Below are 19,932 nucleotides of genomic sequence, written 5' to 3'. Positions count from 1 at the left end.
CTCTTCCCCACATTGAGCTTATAGCCAGAGAAGTCTCCGAACTCCCCCAGGATCCTCCTCACCTCTGGCATCCCCTCTGCCGGATCCGCAATGTACAGCAGTAAATCGTCCGTGTACAGCGACAGTCGGTGCTCTCCCCCCCCCCTCACAATCCCCCTCCAGTTCCTCGATTCCCTCAGTGCTATGGCCAGGGGCTCAATCGCCAGCGCGAAGAGCAGGGGGAACAAGGGGCACCCCTGCCTCGTCCCCCGGGACAGCCGAAAGTCCTCCGACCTCCTCCCATTCGTCATCACGCTCGCCACCGGAGCACTATACAACAGCCTCACCCACCTAATGAATCCCTCACCAAACCCAAATATCCTCAACACCTCCCACAGGTAGCTCCACTCCATCCTGTCAAATGCTTTCGCCGCATCCATTGATGCCACTATTTCCACCTCCTCGCCCACCGCCGACATCATTATGACATTAAGAAGCCGCCGCATTGACATTCAGCTGCCTCCCCTTCACAAAACCCATTTGGTCCTCGTGAATGACCTGCGGGACCACATCCTCCGCCCTCCTGGCCAGTATCTTGGCCAGCAGCTTTGCGTCCACATTGAGGAGCAAGATCGGCCTGTAAGACCCACACTGGAGGGGGTCCTTATCCCGCTTCAAGATCAGAGAGATTAGTGCTCTGGACATCGTCAGGGGCAAAGCCTCCCCCCCCTCCATTGCCTCATTCAGGGTCCGCACTAACAGCGGGCCGAGCAGGTTCGAGAACTTCTTGTAAAACTCCACCTGGAACCCGTCAGGCGCCGGTGCCTTCCCTGACTGCATACTCCCCATCGCCTTGATCAGCTCCTCCAACTCGATTGGGGTCCCCAGACCCTCCACCCGCTCCTCCCCCACTCTCGGGAACTCCAGCGTATCCAAAAAGCGGTCCATCCCACCCTCCTTCCCAGGGGGCACCGACCGGTACAACTCCTCATAAAAGGACCTGAACACCCCGTTGATGCCCCATGCACTCCGCACCAGGTTCCGTCCTACGTCTCTAACTCCCCCTATCTCTCTCGCTGCCTCTCGCTTCCGGAGCTGGTGGGCCAGCATCCGACTTGCCTTCTCCCCATACTCATAAACCGCCCCCTGCGCCCTCCTCCACTGCGCCTCCGCCTTCCGAGTGGTCAATATGTCAAACTCCGCTTGGAGACTACGACGCTTCCTCAAAAGCCACTCTTCCGGGACCACCGTGTACCTCCTGTCCACCCTTACCATATCTTCCACCAACCTCTCCCTCTCATTTTTCTTCCCCCCCCTCCCTGTGTGCCCTAATAGAAATCAGCTCCCCTCTAACCACCGCCTTCAGCGCCTCCCAGACCACCCCCACTTGCACCTCCCCATTGTCGTTAGCTTCCAAATACCCCTCTATGCACCTACGGACCCGCCCACATACTTCCTCCTCTGACAGAAGCCCCACATCTAACCTCCACAGCAGGCGTTGATCCTTTCCCTCCCCCAGCTCCAGGTCCACCCAATGCGGAGCGTGGTCTGATATGGCTATCGCCAAGTACTCCGCCCCTACCACCTTCGGGATTAGCGCCCTGCTGAGGACAAAAAAGTCGATCCGGGAGTAAGCCTTGTGGACGTGGGAGAAAAACGAGAACTCCCTACCTCCCGGCCTCATAAACCTCCAAGCGTCCACCCCTCCCATCTGGTCCATGAACCCTCTCAACACTGTGGCCGCCGCCGGCCTCTTACCCGTTTTGGACCTCGAACGATCCAGGGCCGGGTCCAGCACTCCATTAAAATCTCCTCCCAATATCAAGCCCCCGTCTCCAGGTCTGGAATCCGGCTCAGCATGCGCCGCATGAAGCCTGCATCGTCCCAATTAGGGGCGTACACATTGACCAGCACCACCCGCTCCCCTTGGAGTCTACCGCTCACCATTACTTATCTACCACAGCTATCCGCCACCACACTCGACGCCACAAACAACAAGCTCTTTCCCACCAAAATCGCCACCCCCTAGTTCCTCACACCTAACCCCGAATGGAACAATTGTCCAGCCCACCCTCTTCTCAGCCTCACCTGATCCGCCACCCTAAGGTGCGTGTCCTGGAGCATAGCCACGTCCGCTCCTAGCCCCTTCAAGTGCGCCATCACCCAGGCCCGCTTCACCGGTCCATTCAGCCCCCTTACATTCCATGTGACCAGCCGAATCAGGGGGGTCTTCCCCTCTGCGCCGGTCAGCCATAGCTCTCCCTCGGCCCACCACATGCCCGCAGTACCCCCCAGACCCGTTCCCCACGGTGGCAGATACCCCTCCCAACCTCATAAACCTCCAAGCGTCCACCCCTCCCATCTGGTCCATGAACCCTCTCAACACTGTGGCCGCCGTCGGCCTCTTACCCGTTTTGGACCTCGAACGATCCAGGGCCGGGTCCATCACCAACAGTTCCCCTTCGGCCCTTCCAGCAGCAACCCAGTACCTCCCCCCAACACCCCCCCCCCCCCTAGCTGCGTTACCCCTCTCGTCATACTTCCGTAAGTCAGCCGAATCCTGCTGATCTCGTCTGCTCCCGCCACCCCAGCGACCCCCCCCCCACCCCCCGGTGTGGCATAACCGCCACTCCCCCCACCCGGTGCCAGCTCCTCCCACTCTCCCTCCAGCGCAGGAAAAAAGCCCGCGCTTCCATCTGAAACCCCGCCCCCCCCGACCCAAAGTGCGGGAAAGAAAAGGGTGCGCGACCCAACTGGCCCGCAATACAGCTCCCCAGCCCTCCACCAGTGAACAAAGGCACAAAAATAAATAATTGAAAAGCCCCAAAAAGCAAAAAAACAAAAAGGGACCAACAAAAAAAAGGATACCAGGGAGGACAATGCCTCCGGACAATATACATCAGTCCTCCGCCCCCCCTGTCCTCAGTTCGAGTCCAGCTTCTCTGCCTGGCCAAAGGCCCAGGCCTCTTCCGGGGAGTCAAACTAGTACTGGCGGTCTTTATAAGTGACCCAGAGGCGTGCCGGCTGTAGCAGGCTGAACTTCACCCCTTTCTTGTGGAGCACTGCCTTCGCCCGGTTAAAACCAGCCCTTCTCTTCACCACCTCCACACTCCAGTCCTGATAAATCCGGATCTCTGCATTCTCCCACCTGCTGCTCCTCTCCTTTTTCGCACATCTCAGCACACACTCACGGTCAACAAAGCGGTGAAAACGAACCAGCACCACCCTTGGCTGCTCGTTCGGCCTGGGCTTCCTCAGCAACACTCGATGGGCACCCTCCAGCTCCAAGGGCCCTTGGGAAGACCCCGCACCCATTAGTGAGTTCAGCATCAAGGCCACATAGGCCCCCAAGTCCGAACCTTCCAGCCCCTCCGGGAGGCCCAGGATCCGCAAGTTCTTCCGCCGCGAGCGGTTCTTCATTTCCTCCATCGTCGCTTGCCATTTCTTGTGGAGTGCCTCGTGCGACTCCACCTTCACTGCCAGGCCTAGGATTTCATCCTCATTCTCCGAGGCCTTTTCCCGTAACTCTGCACCCTGAGCCGTCTGAGTCGCCATAAGCTTGTCCAGTGAGGCCTTAAGCGGTTCCAGCAGCTCAGCTTTCAGCTCTCTGAAGCAGCGCTGAAGCAGCTCCTGCTGCTCCTGCGCCCACTGCTGCCACGCTGCCGGTTCCCCACCCGCCGCCATCTTGTTCTTCCTGCCCCGCACCTTTCTCTGCTCCAAAGCCGATTTTTTGACCGCCCCGCTCCTGGTCCAGTCCATCCACCGGCAGATGATCGCAGCAGATGTGTTCCCCCACCGGGAAAAGTCCAGCCAGTGCCGCTACAGGCCCTTAAAAGAGCCCAAAAGACCGAAAAAAGCGGGAGCCACCGAACGTGCAGCTTAGCTCCGCATCACCGCAACCGTTAGTCGACCCTCTGAGTAGTTAAAAGAGTTGTAGATTCCTACCGCGTGTGGACCAGCCATAGTTAGTAACAGTGCTATTTTAGGAGCATCTGTAACATTTGTTAAATCCGATGCTTCTAAATACAGGTGAAATTGTTGTCTCAACAATCGCCAGTTAACATTAAGGCTACCGGTGATCCTGAGGGGATGAGGAGCTTGTGGTCTGTCCATCGTGCCAGGAATCATCAGGTTTTGTTCTGAAGACGATGCTTTAATTGCCGAATAGCTGTCTATTCTTCTCTCTGTACTCACTAAATTTAACCAGGTAGATTCAGTAGCCACTCTGATACCATGTTATATTACTGGGTTTAAGTAATATTTAAGTAATATATGTCGTTAACAACTGTAGATGATGTTGAAGAACACTCGAGTCTTTGAAGTAAACTTAAAGAATTTATTAAGTAACGATAAAACTAATAAATGAGTTTGACACTCCATTGAACTAACTCTAGCAATAAATAAGAATAAATAACTACAAACTGTATCTAAGCTAAACGTGGTGTCTTGGCTGAGATCCTCTCTGCTACACTGCTGCTATCTGGTTCTCCTGCATGGAAAAAGAGCTGAAAGAGCTAGAGCTTCTGGGAACTCAGTTATATAGTGGATCTAGTAATGCCCTCTAGTGGTAGTGTTACAGCTAGGTGTTGTGATTAACCCTTTAGTTACATGTCTGTCTACATATCATTACAGGCGCTTGGAGGCCAGATGCCTGGAGGAGCTGACCGGCGCTCTCGACAGCCTTTCCAGAGGCAAAACCCCAGGGCTGGACAGGCTGACCGTGGAGTTCTTCAGGGCGTTCTGGGACGTCCTGGGGAGTGACTATGCGGGGGTTCTGGGGGAAAGTATGACGACCGGGGAGATGCCCCTCTCATGGCGCAGGGCCACCATTACCTGCCAAAGAGGGGTGGATCTCAACTACCTTAAAAACTAGCATGGACTACAAGATCTTCGGCATGGCAATGTCTTTACACCTTGGCACTGTGCTGGACTACATGATCTATCCTGACCAGTCCTATATGGTCTCGGGCCACACAAGCCAACGTGATTCTGCATTGTCATGCATCCCGAAGGCTGCCTTGGAGAACGCTTACCCGAAGATCAGAGGCTGAGTGCCCTTGACTGCTGAAGTGTTCCCCAACTGGAAGGGAACATTCCTGCCTGGCGATTGTCACGCGATGTCACAGCGATGTCATCGGTTGTCCAAGCGTCTGCATGGTCTCGCCAATGTACCACACTTCGGGACATCTTTTCCTGCAGCTTATGAGGTAGACAACGTTGGCCGAGTCGCATGGGTATGTACTGCCTACCTGGTGGGTGGTGTTCTTATGTGTAATAGTGGTACCCATGTTAATGATCTGGCACGTCTTTTAGAGATTGCCATGGCAGGGTTGTATGGTGTCGTGGTCGCTGTTCTGAAGGCTGGGTCGTTTGCTGCAAACAATAGTTTGTTTGAGGTTGCGCAGTTGTTTGAAGGCAAATAGTGGGGGGGGGTGACCTTGACAAGATGTTCGTCTTCATTGATGACGTGTTGAAGGCTGCGAAGAAGATGTCGTCCAAGGCAGTCTTCAGGACGCGCGACAACACAGAATTGCAGCGCAGAAACTTTTAGCCAAGTTCCGCACATATGTGTACGGCCTCAACCGGGACCTTGGATTCATGTTGCATTATATTCACCCCCCCCCCCCCCCCCCCCCCAACCATCTGGCCTGAGCTTGCAAAATCCAACCACCTGTCCTGGTTTGAGACAATTCATACCTCTTTAGCCTGGGATTACCCCTCTCTCTGGATCTGTAAAGACATAATTACCTGTAAATGCTCGTATTCAGAGTATCGTCTTGCATCGTTGACTTTGTCTCTTCATTCACCTGAGGAAGGAGCATTGCTCCGAAAGCTAGTGATTTGAAACAAACTGTTGGACTTTAACCTGGTATTGTAAGACTTCTTACTGTGCTCACCCCAGTCCAACGCCAGCATCTACACATCATGATCACCATTAATGGCAGGGAGCATAAATTTGAAGTAATTGGTAGAAGGGGAGTTGAGGACCTTTTTTTTTTAAAGAGGGTGGTGGAGATCAGGAGAGCGCACTGCCCCAAAAGGTAGAGAAATGCAGAAACCCTCAGTTAAAAAAATATTTGGTCTATAGAGCTAAGAGCAGCCTCAGTAATTAAGGATTGGGGGAATAGCCTTTTCAGCCAGCAGACTTAATCGGCCTGTTTCCATGCAGATTATATTTCTATTTCAGATTTCCATAATCTGCAAGACTTTGCTTTTAGTCTGTGTTTCTGTGTCGGACACAGATGTTGTAGCTCCTTTCAGATCTCAGAGCCACCAGGGCGCTTTATTTACGTTTCTGCAGCAACAAGCAATCAGGGTCTCGTGCCACAGCATTAACCAACCCACCTTCGCTACGAGCCCCAGAACCGATGCCACAAGACGGTAAGGAATGCAAAATACTTGATAAAAAAGATGGTAATTATCAACAGATATTTCCTTTTCAATTGATTCTGCGGAATATGTGGAGTGGCAGAGATACGTTTTGAGTCCCCCACGCCGGGCAACACAGATACTTCGTCCGGAGGAGTATTGGTGTCGTACCTCAGCAGACAGAAGGAGACCGGGCACTTCCGGCGGGCTTGCGGCTCTGTGGTTGCCGGGGAGACGGATGGCAGCGGCTCGGCTGGGACGGGTGCGCGCGCTGTACAAACGGATTCTGCTCGTGCACCGCCTGCTGCCGCCCAATCTGCGAGCTCTGGGTGACCGCTATGTCCGAGAGGAGTTCAGGAGGAACAGAGTGGCCGGAGTGCAGGAGGCCAACAGGTTCTTGGAGGAATGGGAGGTAGGCCTCGTGGAGTGACCTTTGCAAACGGCTGGGGCATGAGAACCGAAATAATATGTATGTGTGTGAGCGACTGTCCACCTGAATTATGCATTCCGGTCTCTGGAGAGTGGCTCTTGAACGCCGGTGTTCTGCCTCAAAGATGGAAGAGCTTCTACTTGAACTAATGCTGGCGTTGCGGCCGGATTTTCCTGTGGGTTTGGGAAAGCCTGACCTGTGAACACCTGTGTGTGACTCCTTGGGTTTTTTTGTCTTTTCAAACAGGATTGGATGGCACAGTGTCACCATGTTTAGCATTGCTGACTCACTGTTCCAGGGCCCCAGTTCGATTCCCGGCTTGGGCCACTGTCTGTGCGGAGTCTGCACGTTCTCCCCGTGTCTGCGTGGGTTCCTCCGGGTGCTCTGGTTTCCTCCCACAGTCCAAAGATGGTCGGGTTAGGTGGATTGGCTATACTAAATTGCACCTTTGTGTCGAAAAAAGTTTAGGTGGGGTTATGGGGGTAGGGTGGTATGAGTTTAAGTAGGGTGCTTTTTCTAAGGGCCGGTGCAGACTTGATGGGCTGAATGGCATCTTTCTGCACTGTAGATTCTATGATTCTGGTAGTGCATTTTGTGAGCTGTGATGGAAGTGCAGGAGTGAATGCATTCTGGTTATAATGCCTGTTTCTGAAAACGCCTCTGCTCCCTCCAATCCATCATGCCAGCTGCTGTCTCCTCCATGCATCCAATGTATCGTCCATGACCATTCACACAGTATCCACTAAAGCCTGCAAGAGCCAAGCAAACCAGTGTGGATTAAAATAAATTAAACCTGTGGTAATCTAATAAAACTTCCCTTCGAACACACTGCCATTCATAGTGCAAAGTCCATTGGAAAAAGTTAATCTTTTAAGTGACTAACAAGTTTTAAAAAAATATTTGATTTGCATTTAAGCATTTTATACATAAAACGATGCAAAATATCAAGAACAATCCCCCCCCCCCCCCTGTATCTAGTTATTGGCAATAAATATTGGTGTGGTGACAGGACTCCTGTCTCCTGTGAATTATTACAGTAACCAACTCTTGAAAGTGTAGAATAAACAGACCCCATCTCTTGCGGAACCTGTCCCCCCCCCCCCCCCCCCCCCCCAATGCAAACTTAACCTTCTCCAAATACAGGAACTCCCATCAAATCCCCCAGCCACACTGAGGCACAGGGTGGAAAAGCTGACCTCCTCCCCAACAGGACTTGCCTCGACAATCAGTCAGGCGAAGGCTAAAACATCTGGCCCTGCTTCCATCTGCAGCTCCACCAAATCCACCACCCCAGATGTGGTCCACATGGGACTGGACTCCAAATCCACGTACAGGATCGGCGACATGGATGAATACATTTGTTTATTGCCAGGTGTACCGAGGTGGTACAGTGAAAAGTATTACTCTGCATGTTGCTCAGACAGATCATTGCGTACACGAAAAGAAAATATAAAATAGGGCAAACATAATATACACAATACATAGACACAGGCATCGGGTGCGGCATGGAATCACAGTGGTTAGCACTGTTGCTTCACGACGGCAGGGTCCCAGATTTGACTCCTGGGTTGGGTCACTGTCAGTGTGGAATCTGCACATTCTCCCTGTGCCTGCGTGGGTTTCCTCTGGGTGCTCCGGTTTCCTCCCACAAGTCCAAAAAGACGTGCTGTTAAGTAATTTGGACATTTTGAATTCTCCCTCTGTGTACCCGAACAGGCGCCAGAATGTGGTGACTAGGGGCTTTTCACAGTAACCTCATTGCAGAGTTAATGTAAGCCTACTTGTGACACTAAAGATTATTATTATTATATTCAGTAGAGAAGATGTGTGAAGAGATCAGATCAGTTCATAAGAGGGTCGTTTAGGAGTCTAGTAGCAATGGGGAAGAAGCTGTTTTTGAATCTGTTACTGCATCTCCTGCCTAATGGAAGAAGTTGGAAGAGTGAATAAAATGAGTGGGAGGGGTCTTTGATTATGCTGCCTGCTTTCCAAAGGCAACGGGAGATGTAGACCGAGTAAATGGATGGGAGGCGACTGGGTGGTGTTCACGACTCTTTTTAGTTTCTTGAGGTCTTGGGCCAAGCAGTTGCCATACCAGGCTGTGATGCAGCCAGATAGGATGCTTTCAATGGTGCACCTGTAAAAGTTGGTAACATTTCTCCAACTTTGGGCAGGAACAGAACACAGGTAAATGATTGGCCAGATCTCTCCCACACCGCTTACAAGTGTCCTCCATCCTCGAGCTTGTCAGGTGAGCCCTGTGCACCACCTTTAACTGTATTAACACGCCTTCCGGTGGTGGCCATGGAGTGAACGGTCGCACATTTAGCAGCTCTCGCCTCTAGTGGTCTTTTAACGGCATGTCAGCTGGATTTTCGCTCAAATTTATCAACATAAGTTTATAGAAGTGAGAGGAGAAGGAAGCGACCCCCAATTTATGGAACTGCGCTTAAAAAATAGTCGGAAAAGAAGAAATCAAAAGATGGATGGAAACAAAACTCAAAAAGCAGTGGGTTCAATGGCAACGAGGCAAAGTTCGGCCGCTTCTGCCCAATGGACGATTGACCAGTTGGTCGAATACGTGGACAGCACAGTAACACAAGTGGATAGCACTGTGGCTCTCCCCCCCCCCCCCCCCCCCCCCCCGGTGGGTCACTGTCTGTGCGGAGTCTGCACGTTCTCCCTGTGCCTGCCTGGGTTACCTCTGGGTGCTCCGGTTTCCTCCCACAGTCCAAAGACGTGCAGGTTAGGTGGATTGGCCATGATAAATCGGAGGGGTTATTGGGTTATGGGGATAGTGAGGGCTTAATTGGGTTGGTGCAGACTCAATGGGCTGAATGGCCTCCTTCCTTCTGCACTGTATGTTCCATGCGAAGTTCGCCTGGCATTGCAAGGAGTGTTCTGAGGACCTGATCCAGGCGGTGGCCTCGATTTAAGGGGGTGGTCGACCGGGTGGAGGAGAAAGTGAAGACTCGGGAACAGGAGATTCAAAAGCTGCAGGAGCAGGCGATGGAACGAGAGGAGGAATCCACAGTGATGGCAATGAAAATTGGTATTCTACTGGAACGGCAGAAGCGGATGTTGGAGAAGGTGGAAGACCTGGAGAATCGTTCTCGCAGGCAGAACATCCGGATTGTCCGTCTGCCAGAGGGAAAGGAGGGATCCGATGCCGGTCTGTATGTGGGGAATTTGCTGGCGAAGCTGATGGGGGAAGGTTCGTTCCCTGAGCCGTTGATGGTGGACCGGCCCATAGATCTCTTATGCGTAAGCCCCAGGGTCGTGAGCCCCGGAGGGCGATTGTGGACGGCTGCATTGGTTCCTGGACAAGGAACGTATTATGAAGTGGGCTAGGCAGACGAAACTGTACAGTTGGGAAGAGTCAGAGATCCGGGTGTATCAGGATTGGGGAGCAGAGCTTGCAAAGAGGAGGGCGAGTTTTAATAAAGTCAAGGTGGCCCTGTATGCGAAAGACATAAAATTTGGACTGCTCTAGCCGGCCCGGCTCTGGGTCACCTACGAGAACCGGGAGCTATACTTTGGCTGGCCAGAAGAGGTGGAGGTCTTTATGAAGGACAAGAACTTGGTGGATGCATAAGGACTTTAAAACCTAAACTGTCATTTAAGTTGCGACTTTCAGGAAGAGAAGGGTTTTTCTGCTTGCTTTGGTTTTGATTTGTTGTTGGTTTTGATTTGTTGTTGTATGTACCGAATTGCTGTGAAAAGGGTTTTGAGTTGCGATATTTTTTCTCTTCTGTTGGAAAAAAGATGGTTGAGTTTTTGCATGCATAATGTTTTCCTACCCTGTTTGATTTTTCTTCTATTGTTTTGGTTCTGTTTGAAGGTGATGGGATAGATACAATTCTGTTAAGGGAGGGGGGTGGGCCTCTGCACCTGGGTTTTGGGGGATTGTTTGTTTGATGTTATTGTGTTGAGAACTTGTGTTAAGAGGGGAGGAGAGGAAATCCGGCAGGTGGTAGAATGCTAGGCACTGGGGTGAGAGCTGCTGGGCTAGCTGGATAGCTAGTTAACGGGAGCAAAGTGGGGGGAGAGCTGAGGAGAGATGGAGGGGACTGCTGACGAGTAAGGGACGTTCGGAGAGCAGAGGGTGGTAGCTGCCAATGGGCAGACCGAGAGGTGTGGGGCATGGGCTAAGGGCTGACCTAGGAAAGGTCATAGCTGATTGACAGGAGAGGAGGGTGAGAGCCCTCCCCCCCCCCCCCCCCCCCCCCCCCCCCCCCCCTTGACCAGACTGGTTAAGTGGAATGTTCGTGGACTGAATGGGCCGGTCAAAAGCGCCCGTGTGTTTGCACACCTGAGACTGTTAAAAGTGGATGTGGTTATGCTACAGGAGACACACTTGAAGCTAAGAGACCAATTCAGATTGAAGAAGGGATGGATCAGACAGGTGTTTCATTCGGGACTGGACTTTAAAACAAGGGGGGATGGCCATCCTGATTAACAAGAAGGTGGAATTTGAGGTGGGGAGGATAGAGGCAGACCCGGGGGGGTAGATTTATTATGGCTAGTAGGAAGCTGGAAGGAATGGCAGTGGTGCTGGTAAATATATATGCCCCAAACTGGGATGATGTCACGTTTGTTAGGAAGGTGCTAGAAAAGATCCCTGACCTGGACTCGCACCGGCTGGTTATGAGGGGTGACTTCAACACAGTCCTGGATCCGAGACTGGACTGATCGAGTTCTAGGTCAGGGAAAGTATCAGCAATGGCAAAGAAATTGTGGGGGTTCATGGAGCGCATGGGAGGGGTGGATCTGTGGAGATTTGGGAGGCCAAGGAGCAAGGAATATTAATTTTACTCCCATGTGCACAAGGTATACTCCAGGATAGATTTCTTTGTACTGGATAAAACACTGTTAGCGGGGGTGGAGGACTGAGTACTCAGCAATTATGGTGTCAGACCACGCGCCACATTGGGTAGACCTACGGGCAAGCACGGGAAAGTCTCAGCGCCCACAGTGGAGATTAGATGCCGGGCTGCTGGCAGACAATAAGGTTTGTGAGGGAGGCCATTCGGCGGTACATAAAAAACAATGATATGGGAGAGACTGCGGTTGGAGGGTTTGGGAGGCATTGAAGGCAGTTATCAGAGGGGAATTTATTTTGATTCAAGCCCATAGGGAGAAAATTGAGCCGGCGGAGCTGGACAAATTGGTAGGAGAAATCTTACAGCCGGACAGGAGGTATGCGGAGTCTCCGAATGAGGAGCTCCTGAGCGAGCGTCAGAGACTCCAAATGGAATTTGGGCTCTTTTCCAGGAGGGACAGCTGAGGAGGGCAAAAGGGGCAATATATGAATATGGGGAGAAAGCTAGCAGGATGATGGCACATCAGCTGAGGAAGCAGGAGGCAGCGAGAGAAATTGGGAAAGTAAAGGATATGAGAGGGGAGATAGTGATAGACCCTGGGGCGGTTAATGATGTGTTCCGTGAATTTTATAGTTGATTATGTGAGTCGGAACCCCCAGCCGGGGAAGAGGGTATGAATCAATTGCTAGAGAGGCTAGAGTTCCCGAAGGTAGTTGAGGAGCTGGTGGAAGACCTGGAGGTCTTGGCTCAGGGAGGTGATGGATGGGTTGGGGGCGATCCAATTGGGTAAGGCCCGGGACTTGATGGATTCCCAGTAGAATTTTATAAAAAGTTCTCTGGGTTACTGGGGCTGCTCCTGGTTAAGCCTTGGGAGCTGGGAGTACCCACCCCCCACCCCCCCAACGCTATCACAGGCATCAACTTCTCTCATCCTGAAGCGAGATAAGGACCCGGAGAACTGTGGATCGTACAGACCAATTTCCCAAATGAACATTGACGCTAAATTGCTGGAATAGATCTTGGCCACTCGAGTAGAGGATTGCGCCCCGGAGGTAATCGGGGAAGATCAGACGGGATTTGTGAAGGGCAGGCACCTGACGTCCAATATTAGACGGCTTCTTAATGTTATAATGATGCCAGCAGAGGGGCGCGATGTTGAGGTGGTAGTAGCCATGGACGCTGAGAAGGCTTTCGACCAGGTGGAGTGGAGGTATCTATGGGACATTTTAGGCAGGTTTGGGTTCGGATAGGGATTTGTGGATTGGGTCCGGCTGTTATATCAGGCTCCGGTGGCAAATGTAAGAACCAACTGAGTCCGGTCAGAGTATTTTAGTCTCTGCAGGGGGACCAGGCAGGGATGTCAGCTCTCCCCATTACTGTTTGCCCTGGCCATAGAGCCCTTGGCAATGGCCCTTAGATCATCAAATGCCTGGGGAGGGCGGTGGCTTGGAGCACAGAGTCTCTCTGTATGCAAACTATTTGTTGCTCTGTGTCATAGACCCGGTGGGGGGGGATGGCTGAAATCATGTAGATACTAGGAGAATTTGGGCGAATTTCAGGTTACAAGTTAAATGTGGGAAAGAGCGAGATGTTTGTGATTCAGGCAGCTTCATAAGTTAAATCTGGGCAAAGCGGTGGATCAAATGAAAAGGGATTTTCGCAGGTGGGACATGCTCTCGCTGGCGGGGAGGGTCCAGACGGTAAAGATGACGGTCCTTCCGAGACTGCGCTTCTTTTTAATGTCTTCCGATTTTTATCCCAAAGGCTTTTTTCAGGAAAATGAACGCGGCGATATCGGGTTTTGTGTGGGCGGGCAAAACGAGAGTAAAGAAGGCACTCCAGGGACAGGGTCGCGAAGAGGGGGGGCTTGGCCCTCCTGAGCTTTATTAACTATTACTGGGCAGCTAACATATTGATGGTCAGGAGTGGGTAGTGGGGGAGAGGTCGGTGGGGGAGCAAGTGGAAGCAGCATCCTGTAAGGGTACAAGTTTGGAGGCTTTACTGACTGCGCCCCTGCCGTTTTCGCCGGCTCGGTACTCTGAGCCCTGTGGTGGCGGCAGCCCTTAGGGTGTGGGGGCAATGGAGGAAACTAACATCAGAGGGTAAACTGTGACAGATGTAGATATGGGGGAGGGAAACAAAGGGGAGAAAGGGTAAGGAAAGGGGGGATAAGATAGGGGGAAAGAGTGGGGTGGTAAATATATATAAAGAAAGAAATGGTAAAAGACAGTTAAAATTAAATGGGATGAAACAAAGGGGTCGTGGTGGGGTAGAGCTAATCATCTGAAGTTGTTGAATTCAATGTTGAGATCGGAAGGCTGTAGCGTGCCTAACCGGAAGATGAGATGTTGTTCCTTCAGTTTGCGTTGAGCTTCACTGGAACATTGCAGCAGGCCACAGACCTGTGAGCATGGGAGCAGGGTCCTGTGTTAAAATGGCAAGCAACAGGAAAGTCAGGGTCCTGAATGCACAGATCGAAGGTGCTCAGCAAAGCGATCACCCAGTCTGCGTTTGGTCTCTCCGATTATATAGGAGACCACATTGGTAGCAGCGAATGCAATAGACCAGATTGAAAGAGTTGCAGGTGAAACCTGCTTATCCTGGAATGAGTGTTTTGGGCTTGGGATGTTAATCATGGAAGAGGTAAAGGGGCAGGTGTTATACCTTCTGCGATTGCATGGGAAGATGCCATGGGTGATGGGAGAGGTTTTGGGTATGGTGGAAGAGTGGACTAGATTATCTTGGAACAAACGGAAATGCACTCTCTCTGAGCAGCTTCTCCAGCATCCTCCCGGCCAATATCGGCTCCTTCACTCCCCTCCGGCAGGCCCACGATCCTTATGTTCTGCCTGCCTGACCGGTTCTCTAGGTCTTCAACCTTCTCCTAGAGCTGCCTCTACTGACTGCGCATCAGCTCCATCTCCGCTGCCATCGAGGCAAACTACTCCTCGTATTCCCCCGCCACCTCCTCCATCTTCTGGATCACCTGGGCCGCTTCGTTTCCACACGATCAACGACTGCCTGGGCCAGGTCCTCCAGACTCTCCTTCTGTTGCTAGGTAAACTTCTCGTTCAAGAAGCTCACCAGCTGGTCCATTGACCACTGAGCCAGCAGGGCTTCTCCCGGCCCCTCCGCCATCTCCGCATGCACCGTAGGTGCCACACCCTCTTTTTCAACTGCTTTTGGCCCTCAGCTCCATAAACCAGAGAGTCAATCTCTTCCCCTCACTCTCCTGCACCTTTTTCCTGCCTCACATCCACCTGTCAATCGGGGGAAAGGTCCAAAAAAACTGCCATGAGCGGGAACCACCAAATGCGTGACCACTCACTCCATGGCCGCCATCGGAAGTCTTCTGTTGACCTTTAAGGATTTCCCAATCCTCCAGTTTCCCACTAATCTTTGCCACTTTGTATGCCTTTTCTTTCAATGTGATACTGTCCTTTATTTCCTTAGATATCCATGGCTGATGATCCCTTTTCCTACAGTCCTTCCTTTTCACTGGTATATTCTTTTTCTGAGCACTGAAAAATCTCTTTGGAAGTCCTCCACTGTTCCTAAATTGCCCCACCTTTGGCCTCAATCTACCCTAGCCAACTCCTCCCTTATCCCAACTCCTCCCTCATCCCATTGAGGCCTCCTCTCTTTAAGCATAAGACACTGGTATTGGATTTTACCTTCTCATGCTCCATCTATATTTTAAATTCAACCACACTATGATCGCTCCTTCTGAGAGGATCCCTAACTATGAGATCATTAATTATTCCTGTCTCATTACACAGGACCAGATCTAGGCTAGCTTGCACCCTTGTAGGGTTCATTACACACTGTTCGAGGAAACTATTGTGGATGCATTCTATGAAATCTTCCTCAAGGCTGCCCTGATCGACCTGGTTTCACCTGATCTACAATAGACATGTAGATTAAAATCCCCCATGATAATGGGCGTACTATTTGTACATGCATCAGTTATTTCTTTGTTTATTGCCCGTCCCAACGTGATATTATTTGGTAGCCTATAGAGTATGCCTATCAGTGATCTTTTCTCCTACCTATTTCTAATTTCCACCCAAATGGATTCAACCTTTTCTTCATTGAACCTATATCATCTCGCACTACTGCCCTGATGTTGTCCTTAAATATCAGTGCAACACCACCTCCTTTACCTTCCTGTCTGTCCTTCTGACAAGTCTGAAACCCCTGGATATTTAACTCCCAGTCGTGACCATCTGCAACCATTTCTCTGTTATGGCCAGTAAATCATACTCATTCGTGCTGATTTGTGCCGTCAACCCATTTATCTTGTTTTGAATGGTACAAGCATTTAGAGAAAATGCCTTTATGCTAGTTTTAATATCTTCTTTTTGAATCCCAACACCTCCATTAATAACATCACCTGAGTTCTTCATCCCGTCATCTCTTTTTTTTTCATAACTTTCCATGTTTTGTTTTGGAAAATATTTTATTGAAGCATTTATATATTTACACATCAAACACCACCATAATTAAAAAGAAGCCAACAGGGCTGCAAATACTCAAATCAACTAAATACCTAACACCCCACCATCTCGCCTCCCGCTCCCAACTCCCCTACCTCCTTTTTTTTTACACCACCCCCCCCCCCCTCCCCCCTCCTCTGCTGACACCATTTTAAAAATAAATTTAGAGTACCCAATTCATTTTTTCCAACTAAGGGAAAATTTAGAGTGGCCAATCCACCTACCCTGCACATGGAACACAGAACAGTACAGCACAGTACAGGCCCTGCAGCCCACGATGTGCCGACCATTTATTCTAATCTAAGATCAACCAAACCTACACCCAATTGTCCAAGAGTCGCTTAAATGTCCCTAATGACTCTGACTCCACCACCTCTGCTGGTAGTGCATTCCATGCACCCACCACTCTCTGTGTAAAGAACCTACCTCTGACATCTCCCCTATACCTTCGTCCAATCACCTTAAAATTATGTCCCCTCGTGACAGCCATTTTCGTTCTGGGGAAAAGTCTCTGGCTATCCACTCTATCCATGCCGCTTATCACCTTGTACACCTCCATCATGTACCCTCTCTTCCTTCTTTGCTCCAGTGAGAAAAGCCCTAGCTCCCTCAACCATTCTTCATAAGACGTATATAAGTTGGGCGGTTGCTAAACCTGAGACACTACACTTGTAGTGTCCCCCACCCTTCCACCTCCTCTAACATAAGGAGTTGAGTGAATATCAGGTAAGCTCTTCCTTTCTTTTTCTTGTTTTATCTAGAGGGGATGGCAGGGAAGGCAGTACAATGTTCCTCCTGCAGAATGTTTGAGGTGAGGGACGCCGTGAGTGCCCCTGCTGATTTCATCTGTGGGAAGTGCACCCATCTCCAGCTCCTCGGAAACCATGTTAGGGAACTGGAGCTGGATGAACTTCGGATCATTCAGGAGGCAGAGGTGGTCACAGATAGAAGCTTCAGGGATGTAGTTACTCCGAAGAATAAAGATAGATGGGTGGCGGTGAGAGGGGCTGGGAGGAAGCAGTCAGTACAGGGATCCCCTGTGGTCATTCCCCTTAGTAACAAGTATACCGCTTTGGATACTGTTGGGGGGGGACTTACCAGGGGTAAGCCATGGGGTACAGGTCTCTGGCACAGAGTCTGTCCCTGTTGCTCAGAAGGGAAGGGGGGAGAGGAGTAGAGCATTAGTCATTGGAGACTCCATAGTTAGCAGGATAGATAGGAGATTCTGTGGGAATGAGAGAGACTTGCAGTTGATGTGTTGCCTCCCAGGTGCCAGGGTCCGCGATGTCTCGGATCGTGTTTTCGGGATCCTTAAGGTGGAGGGGGAGCAGCCCCAAGTCGTGGTCCACATAGGTACCAAAGACATAGGTAGGAAAAGGGATAGGGATGTAAGGCAGGAATTCAGAGCTAGGGTGGAAACTTAGATCTAGGAGTTATTATCTCCGGGTTGTTACCCGTGCCACGTGCTAGCGAGACGAGGAATAGGGAGAGAGAGCAGTTGAACACGTGGCTACAGGGATGATGCAGGAGGGAAGGTTTCATATTCCTGGATAATTGGGGCTCATTCTGGGGTAGGTGAGACCTCTACAAACGGGATGGTCTACACCTGGACCAGAGGGGTACCAATATCCTGGAGGGGAAATTTGCTAATGCTCTTCGGGGGGGTTTAAATTAGTTCAGCAGGGGATTGGGAACCTGAATTGTAGCTCCAGTATGCAGGAGGTTGAGAGTAGTGAGGTCATGAGTAAGGTTTCAAAGTTGCAGGAGTGTACCGGCAGGCAGGAAGATGGTTTAAAGTATGTCTACTTCAATGCCAGGAGCATCCGGAATAAGGTTGGTGAACCTGCGGCATGGGTTGGTACCTGTGACTTTGATGTTGTGGCCATTTCGGAGACATGGATAGAGCAGCGACAGGTATGGATGTTGCAGGTGCCGGGCTTTAGATATTTCAGTAAGCTCGGGGAAGGTGGTAAAAGAGGGGGAGGGGTGGCATTGTTAGTCAAGGACAGTATTACGGTGGCAGAAAGGACGTTTGATGAGGACTCGTCTACTGAGGTAGTATGGGCTGAGGTTAGAAACAGGAAAGGAGAGGTCACCCTGTTGGGAGTTTTCTATAGGCCTCCGAAAAGTTCCAGAGATGTAGAGGAAAGGATTGCAAAGGGGGGGGGGGGGGGGAGTGCTGATCACGTTCATATGTTTTGGTCCTGTCCAAAGCTAGAGGATTACTGGAAGGGGTTTTTTAGGGTAATTGCCAAGGTGGAGCACGTGGAACTGGACCCGGGTCCCCTGGAGGCCATATTCGGGGTGTTGGACCAGCCAGGGCTGGAAGCGGGTATGGAGGCAGATATCGTAGCCTTCGCCTCGTTGATCGCCCGAAGGCAGATCCTGCTGGGATGGAGAGCAGCCTCTCCACCCTGTGCCCTGACATGGCCGGGGGGGGGGGGGGGGCTGTTGGAATACTTGACCCTTGAGAAGGTTAAGTTTGAACTGAGGGAAAGGTCGGAGGGGTTCTACAAGTCATGGGCATTATTCGTTATGCACTTTCAAGAACTGGATAATATCGAACATTAGTTGGGGGGGGGGAATGGGTGAGAGGGTTGGGGGGGAGGGGGGCTGTGTGTATTAAGGGTAACTATGGGTAATCCCGGATTCCTTTTTGTCATTTGTTTATGTAAACATGCGGGCTAATGTTTGGGGGTTGGTGGGAGGATGGGATCATTGTTATTGGGGTTGACATATTTGTTGCTGTTTATTGTTGGTGGGTGTAAATTTGGGAGAAAATGTGAAAAAGGAGGAGAATAAAAAAATTTTTTTTTTTAAAGTGACACTCGCATCTGCTTCCACTACATCCCCCCCCCCCCCCCCAAACCTGGCAGCGAGTTCCAGGCTCCCACCACCCTCTGTGTAAAACAAACTTGCCTCTCTTAATTTCTCTCATTTTAAAATTACTTTCTTATTTTCCAGTTGTTTTTCAACCTCGTGAATCTTTTCATTTAGCTCAGCAGCTATGGTAAGTAAATTGAGATTTTTTGATTCTGTTGCTTAAATTCAACAACTTTACCTGGGCATTCAGTTTTTGGAATGTTTCTTCCATGGTCACTGCTCCTTAGACACTTTCAATTAATTTGTGAGATCATCAATCTGTTTCATAAAATTTTCCTTATCTGCTTTCAAAGTCTGGATTTGTTCTTCCATTCTGCAAATTTCATCCTTCATGCTGTTCAGATTGGATCAAATTTCAAGAATCAGTTTTTGTTGTTAATTCTGCTTTCAAGCAACCCTTCTGATACATCAACAATTCTTTCTCCTGTTCCAAGCATTTTACTGGAGACTTCTGATACATGAAGTTCATCAAGCTTTAATTGAAGATCTATCTTTGTTGAATTTGTTTCTATAAGGTTAACAGTTAGGTGTTTAAATACTCTCTCAAGTTTACTACCTCGTGTGAACATTCCAGTGTTCTCATCAGTTCTTGTTTTTCCTTATTAAACTCATCTTTCGTTCTTGATAGTTGGTTCTCTACACTGATCAGTTTTTCCTCAGCAGAATCAAATTCCTTTGCACTATCCTTTCAAGCTCACATTCTGAAATTGTGCTTCTGCCAATTGTTTCTGGAGACTCTTGACACGTGGAAAATTTCAACTTTCACTTGCCATTCTCGGTTCCTGATTTCCATTTCAGCCAACCCATTTCTCAATGACACAATGTTTCTCACTCCTGGGCCTTTAGCTCCAAATCTACATTTCCTGACCTTATCGTAGAATCATGGAATTTACAGTGCAGAAAGAGGCCATTCGGCCTATCGAGTCTGCACCGACCCTTGCAAAGAGCACCC

At 50.4% G+C, this 19,932-nt stretch overlaps 1 protein-coding gene across 1 annotated transcript in view; it reads left to right on the top strand.

The window, feature by feature from the left end:
• Positions 1 to 6,505: 6,505 nt before the first annotated feature.
• sdhaf3 (succinate dehydrogenase complex assembly factor 3) overlaps positions 6,506 to 19,932 on the top strand; it is a 71,778-nt gene continuing 58,351 nt past the window's right edge. Inside the window, exon 1 of the mRNA XM_038797531.1 lies at positions 6,506 to 6,760. Within this exon, the coding sequence (XP_038653459.1) occupies positions 6,587 to 6,760 (174 nt within the window). The 5' untranslated portion in view covers positions 6,506 to 6,586. The remainder of the gene's footprint in view (positions 6,761 to 19,932) is intronic.

This window comes from Scyliorhinus canicula, chromosome 5 (genome assembly GCF_902713615.1).
Source record: "Scyliorhinus canicula chromosome 5, sScyCan1.1, whole genome shotgun sequence".
In the NCBI taxonomy this organism is placed as follows: Eukaryota; Metazoa; Chordata; class Chondrichthyes; order Carcharhiniformes; family Scyliorhinidae; genus Scyliorhinus; species Scyliorhinus canicula.
Note: the sequence above shows the minus strand (reverse complement) of the source record. Positions and strands in the feature narration are given on the sequence as shown.